General features: G+C 28.7%; 1 protein-coding gene across 1 annotated transcript; it reads right to left on the reverse strand.

The window, feature by feature from the left end:
- Positions 1 to 2894: 2894 nt before the first annotated feature.
- LOC140958690 (uncharacterized) lies at positions 2895 to 3651 on the reverse strand. Its single transcript, XM_073416236.1, has one exon. It carries the CDS (start codon positions 3398 to 3400, stop codon positions 3029 to 3031), a length of 372 nt encoding a protein of 123 aa, XP_073272337.1. The 5' UTR covers positions 3401 to 3651; the 3' UTR covers positions 2895 to 3028.
- Positions 3652 to 7921: the final 4270 nt, after the last annotated feature.

Consider the following 7921-nt stretch of genomic DNA (forward strand, 5'->3'; position numbering starts at 1 on the left):
TATATTCCGAAACTTCAATTTTGTAAGCATTGGGTACAATATGCATGCCTATGACACAAGTATCTATGTTTGAGTGGATTAATAATAGTTTGGAATACAACTTCATCTTTTTGTTCAAAAAAAAATATGTAACATATTGAGCCAAAATATTTTAAACCTATAATGTTTAAAAAGTGGCATAAATGTTTTGAAAATGGTGATTGGAACGAGGGCAACTCCAATGGAAGCGCTATCTTGTGCCCTGCTCCATTTTGATGTAAATTTGATTGCTCCAATGAGAGTGCTATTCAATGCACCAAAATAACGCTTCACCTTCGTTTACACCAAATTTGGCGCAAGGATTTCATTTTATTTTAATAAAATTATTTGTTTTTAATAATTAATAATAATTTAATAATTGTTTTATTAATTTAATATTTATATATATAAGATAAAAAAATTTAATTATAATTATTAATTAATTTTATAAGTAAATGTTTAATTATTGATTTTTTTAATATTTATTTATTTATGTTAATTATTAATAATTAATGAATATTTCGAGAATATTCTTTTGGTGTAAGATTTGAAATAAATGGGTTGGAGATGAATGTTGTATTTGGTGTAAAAATCGCACTATTGTAGTGTAAAATTTACACCAAAATAGATTTTGTGATTGGAAATGACCTAAAGGCACTTGAGACATTAATTCCGATTACAACTAGTGTGTTAATTACTCTCACAAATTTCATGAAAATAGTAAAATTGTTACTGTAAGTTTATATAATTTTGATCTTCTTCGTCTAATGAGTCAAAACTTAATCATAACACAAACAATTTTACTTCATTTGCAAATTTGGCTTCTTCTTTTTTTTTTTTTCCCGAGTGCTGACCTATCTAGCTTTAATTTTGACGTATCAATAATATTCAATATCATATCGGTAGTATCTAACGTCATATCAGCACCTTAATAAAAAAAGTATTAATATTGCAAAATAAATAAATTAATGCGACAACACTAAAATTTAACTAATTAGATAACCAAAATCAGAATAAGGTCCCCTTACAAGACCAATATGAAAAATTTCCCCTAATTTCACACTATAAATTCACATACTAGATCGATATTTCTAATATTTATGTAGTTTTTTATATAGATCAAAACCCAGAGCTAAGAAAGTTGGAAGATGAAATCTAACTTGGTCTGCTGGCGCATACATGCATGTAGGATTCTTATCATGTCTAATTTCCATAAAAATCAGTAGAACATCATGTGCACTTGCAAAGTTGCATGTTTGGTTCTTAAGCTCAGCTTGCGTTTAATTAATGCAAGGATATATAAAGCAATTTTTACAGTTCGAGTCAGTCGTTTGTTGTTCATATATATATATGGTACGAGATGCTCGTGCTCGTGACTGTGTAATATAATTGTCCTTTGACTCGGTCAACATTCACCAGCAGTAACTTTCATAGATTCCACCAGACAACAATACGTACAGTTGATAAAAGGACTGACTGATTTGTTTTTTTTCCCAAAGTTTATAATATATAAATAAATTATTTCCACTCATATATACCTGATATCTGACGTGGCGCTCATCGACTGCGTATTTCATATTGTCTTTGCTCGGAATCTATTATATATACGCGCGTATCGAGAATAAGGGTGTTAATTAAGACTTGACAAAAATTTATTTACTGCTTTTGTTTGAGTTTGATCGAGTACATATTACGTTTCGAGCTCTCCTAAAAACCCCCTGCTGATTACAGACTTTTTTGTGATATTATGGAATTCAAGCATATAATAGCTGCTACAATCCTTCGTTTGTGGTGTAAATCTGGTGAGAAATATATTGAATGGAGATACATAGAACTTTTTTCTACACAGAAATATGTTGGATTCTGCTTATGATCCACGAAGAAGCACAAAAAAAGATGATATTTAATTTCATGTGTTTGTGTACATGTATCAGAGATCAGGTCAAAGAAAAGTTCAATAGGACTTAACAAAACAATCAATTTTAGAGTGTTTTTGTGGTTTTCAGAAATTTACAAAAATTAAACAAATTTGCTGTAATATAAGGTTTCAAGTATTTTTTCATGACATGCAACACCAAGATCATTAGAGTTTTTGCATCCCATGCATGAATAGGGGTTTCCATTGGACGGTTTTGCTCGCTTTCTTAATGTTTTTGTTCGGTTTTCGTTTTACAAATGTCTAATATGTATTAATCATTTTATTTCGGTTCGATTTTTTCATAATATGGTTTGGTGTTTTCGGTTCGCTTTTTTCGGTCCAAGACTTTAATTGAATTAAAAATGTAATTGATTTAAAATACTAATTAATTTATAGTATTCCAAAAAATACTAATTCATATTGAATCCCTTCTAAAAATCATAAAATTCTTTAAAAATATTTAGAAGAACAAAATTTAAATAATTTTGAAGAAACGAGAAAATAAAATACATATACTCAATTTGAATAATGAAAAACACATTTAATTATAAAACTATCTAGCAAGTCCAGAAAATATAAAGTAAGAAATATATCAAAAAATATACTAGAAGCAGCACGAGGTCTTTCTTTTTCTTGAGCAAGTTGTGCCATTTGCGTTGGTTCTTGAATCTTCATTGAAAAGGGAAGAAGTAAAGTGGGGAAAATGGAGATAAGCAGAGAAGATCATAAATGAGAGGTCAAATTGTAAATCATATTTCTCAAAACTATTCACTTATTTTAAGTTTTTGGCTTAGGATCATATATATAGCCAAAAACAAAGAATTGTAAAAAATTTCGGTTTCAATTGAAATATTATATTTCCTCTGACCGATTTGTAGTTCGTCGTTATATATCTCATGAAAACGATACGTATAATAATGAAAACGAAATTTTAAAAAATAAAATTTAAAACAGTTAATTATATCGGATCCATTGCTAGAAATCATATAGAGAATGAAACTGGAATAATAAGAACTTTAGGATAACACAAAATTACGATATCATCAACTACACAAAAATCATATAAACTCTAGAAAAACGATCGCGCAGCTGTTAGTAATAATGAATGGCGGAGCCATGATCATTCCCGACTTCACCAGAACTAGATGATCTCGAATACTTCTTCTTTGATGAAGAAGATGGATTAGCAGACAAATCACTCGACCTTCTTCTCAAAATCTCCCTCATTCCATCTGCGACACGGATCGCCGGATTCGATTTACTCGATTTTCGACAGAAGGACATGTGAGCTTTGACAGCTTCATCCATCCCGAATGCCTTGTAATTGCACTCATCTCTCACAGCCTCCGAACACAGCCCACAGAGCCATTTGCCATCGAAGCTTGACTTCACTTTGCTGATGTAATCCTGCGTGCAGTCTTCTTTCAATCCACAGCACTCGCACTTCACCGATTCGATGTCCATTTCGGAGAAACCGATGATGTCTTCTCAAGGAAATTAAAAGATCAAGAAAAACAACGGGTTAAGGGATTGTGCTCCTTTTTTCCGTGGATGTAGTCGTGTTTTGGAATAGCGATTTGAGGCCGTTTTTCGTGTATAGAGATTGTAGGAGGATAAGTGGGATATGGGAAAATAGAGAGCGTGTTTTATAGTTGGATAATGTTCGCAAGGAAGACGTTTTATGTTTCGACTGGGATTCTAGAGTGGGGGAAGTAATTGCCTTAATTTTCTCCATGTTCTATGGGACATTGGGCAGTGGGAAAAGAGACAACGTAGGGGGCCTATGGTGGAGGGCCCTTCCCCTCTTATTGAAAATTTAAAAAAAAAATATCTAATGAATTTGTCTTTTTTTAAAATTTTTAAATCCTATTTTTAAAGAGTTTTAATGTAACAACACTCCAAATATGAGTATCACGTCAGCGTCATGCCAATGTTATATTACCGTCACGTTGAAAAAAAAAAATCAACAGAATCGTTGAATGAAGAAAACAAAGATAGTCTGTTATATCTATAATTCGATAACATAAATTATCAAAATTATAAATAAGCAAATAGAGTGGAACTTTCTCCTTGAGTTGATTTGTCATCTTATTTATGAAGAATTTTATTTTATTGTATATTTTATGGTAGATAGGTAGTTAATTTTAGTTGATAAGGTTTGAATTGTATAACACAATATTTCTTAAAGTAGACTTTATGTTATGAAATGATGATCGAAATAGGGGCGGAGCCAAGATTCATGAGCATCTGAGTCTGCTCCATCCTGTATTAGACAGTAATAGGTTCAATTAAAATCGAACCGCATTTTCTAAAATCGATTAACTGAACTTTTTTTTCGACAAACTTTATTATGAATATCTAACCAATCAAATCGAAAAAATCAATTATTTCGGTTAGTAACACAATTAACCGAAATTTTATAATTTTTTTTAAATAATCATGTTTTAAATAAAAAAGTCCAATATAAAAATTAGATTAAATAAATTTAAATTTTATTTATTATAAAAATATTTTTAAGTATAGTTCTATTGTCCAATAAATTTTATTAGAAATTGTAATATTTAAATCTTTATAAACTTTATTAGAAAATTTAATAATATTAATTTTATTTATAAAAGTTCAATTTTTTATGTTAACCGAAGTTTTAATTTAAAACTGAAATTGAACGGAACTAATCTATATTTTCAAAAATTTAAACCGAACTTCCAAATGTAGGACCAAACGCTTGTCGATTTACCAAAAGCTATAGCTGGTGATAATGGTGCAACTCAAATATTTTGAATCGTACAGCATCTCAAACGTCATAGTTCGATCACTCTACCTAATAGGGACAATTATTGCACCTCAACACCTAACCAAAATTTCAAATTAATTCATTTCAAATTATTTTAAAAATATGCAACAATAGATTTTTATGGTGAAAATTTAAACTCCAAAATTCACATACATCATGAGACAATATTATTGCAATTCGAATAATTACAACTAAATATTTAACATAATTTTAGATTCGTCGAATTTTTATCTCAAATTTACATAATTTTTAGAATATACGACAATAAACCAATCAATATACCATAATTAATTATGATTTATGAGAGTTGTCTTATTTTTAGTTTTTAAACATGAGACTAAAAAAATAAAAAATTAAACTGATGAATTTGTTCTATTTTTAATATGGGGCTGAAAATAATTTAAAATTTTTAAATACTAATTTTTTTAAAAAAAAATAGGTGGTGGGCTCAAAAATAAATGGGGCTGGAGCCCACCTTAATCCAAAGGTGGCTCCGCACCTGGATCGAATAGTATATATATAAATCTCATGATAAATATGTAATCAATATTATATATCTTATCATAGAATATATCATGTTTGGAACCATTCTAATAATTGACTTAAATTATGGGTTTCTTATTATTTTTTTGAGTAGGTATCTTGTAAGACAGTTTTACGAATCTTTATCTGTGAGACATGTCAACCCTACCGATATTCACAATAAAAAGTAATAGTCTTAGCATAAAAAGTAATATTTTTTCTTGGATGACCGAAATAAGAGATTCATCTTATAATATACTACCCGTGAGATCGTCTCACACAAGATTTTGCCTATTTTTTATCTATAGTTTATATTGACATGTTACTCCATGCAAGTTTTATTAGCAAATTATTTTATGGTGTATTGGGATTTGAGAACAAATCAAAATAATTTAAATGCCTTAATCGTATTTAATAAAAGGCAAAAACTTGTGTGAGACGGTCTCACGGGTCGTATTTGTGAGACGGATCTCTTATTTGGGTCATCCATGAAAAAGTATTACTTTTTATGCTAAGAGTATCATTTTATATTGTGAATATGGGTAGGGTTGACCCGTCTCACGGATTAAGATCCGTGAGACGGTCTCACATGAGACTCACTCTAAATTTAATAAAAATGATTACTTCCGTATATGCAAAATATAATAACTATATAATTTTAATACAATTATAATTTAATAAATAAAATACATTATGTCAACCTCATAATATTGACGGTTCGTATTCGTTATCTTTGAGTCGACCGAACCGAACAAAAGGCCAAATTTACATAAATAATTAAATTTCAAGAATCATGGCAAATGGGTTTGTGAATGAACCAACCTGTAGCATGTCTTGTCTATACAATATTTGGACAAATTCATTATTACAAATACAAACAAATTAATCCCAGATTTGGGTTCCATTACTTGATTTTGCCGACTTAGAAAATGATTTTACTATAAAACTTCTTACCCCGAGAAATTTCGTTACATGCATAATTCATATANGTCAGTTTAAACATCATATTTCAATTGTTTTTACAATATAGACAGTTTATTGCAATCAACGATGTGATTTGGGCGAAAAAATTAACATATTTGTGCTTTGTTTCTTTTTATATGATGTCTCTTTACTAGAAAGTTTTATCTCATATTTAATTTAAATTAATAAAAATATACTCTAAAATTTTCAAAAAAAAAATTAACTTAATATTCAAATTCATTTTTTCTTTATAATTGAATCATATTAATTTTCATATATCTATAATTATTTTAAGGCACATCCATTTTTAGATTGAATTGCGCCAAATCATGTGTTTAGGTGCTGTAATTCGTGCCGAAAATATGATTTTATAAGATAAATGTATATTTGTGGGTGTACAATATGTCAATTACCTTGTCAAATTAAAAGCGTATTTGTTTTTTTTTAATAGAAAAAACGTATTTATATTAATAAAAATTTGCGGTGAAAATCGAATGACATACATAAACTATTTACAAAGAAATCACATGCTGTCTCATCAAAAACAGAAACACAACAAAATGTAAAAAAATCCATCGATGCATTTTTTTCAATGTCTTCGTAGGAACTTGAAAACATTGGCAAAATACATTTTTTTTCAAAAAAACAATTGGAATTATTGAATCGAATAAATCTTTATTAAAATTTTGTTTCCATTCCGAAAAACATGGCATAACATGTGGGGATTATTGGAATTATGGAATCGAATAAATCTATTCATTTTCTTGAAAGTAATTCTCGTCATATCACGACATCATTAGATTATACGAGCTTTTCATATATTAATAAAAATTGATATCTTGTATTAATGATCCAACGACTCAAATTGTATGTATCATTTTACGACAATTTGGGAGTCGCTCCATGCCTATTTCTTTCACGAAGTTGGTCTTTTTAGTCGCTGCTTTGATTTAATGCCGGAAACTGGTACCACTATTTAAATTCTTTAATTTAATTTGAGATAACACAAAAACTCTTGTGAGACGGTCTTACAGATCAATTTCGTGGGTCGAATATCTTATTTGTGTCATCCATGAAAAAATATTACTTTTTATTGTGAATATCGGTAGGATTGACTCGTCTCACAGATAAAAATTCGTGAGACCGTCTCACAAAAAACTTATTATTCAGATAAAAGTAAATTTGCATTAATACATTTTATTCAATAATATTATTACATAAATGTTTTGCAAATATATATGATTATTCCCATAGTATAGTCCGGTGGTCCGTCCATACCAAACTGGACTGTAAGAATTAAATGATCCAATGCTTCTTAATTCCAAATTAATTTTTTTAGATATTTTATTTTACAACCCTCTTTTTTAAGAAAAATCAACAAATATCATCTTTTGAAAGACAAAATTATATATTTTTTTCCAAAAAAAAAAGTTGTTATATTTAAAAAATTACTCTCAATATTTGACAACGTATATGTCGGCAACAAAATTGATTTTTTTTATATTGTTCATAAACAACAATAAGAAAATGTCTGAAAAAATTAATTTATTATTCCATTATTACAATTGCATCAACCAACCTGGGACCATATTGTACATTACTTCAAAAAACCTAGAAATCTCAATAGAAATAATTAAAATATACAAGGAATTTATCAAATAGAAAACTAGGATGATTGTCATAATTATTAAAGAAGACCTGCACCA

This window comes from Primulina huaijiensis, chromosome 2, assembly GCF_012295235.1.
Source record: "Primulina huaijiensis isolate GDHJ02 chromosome 2, ASM1229523v2, whole genome shotgun sequence".
NCBI classification, from domain to species: Eukaryota; Viridiplantae; Streptophyta; class Magnoliopsida; order Lamiales; family Gesneriaceae; genus Primulina; species Primulina huaijiensis.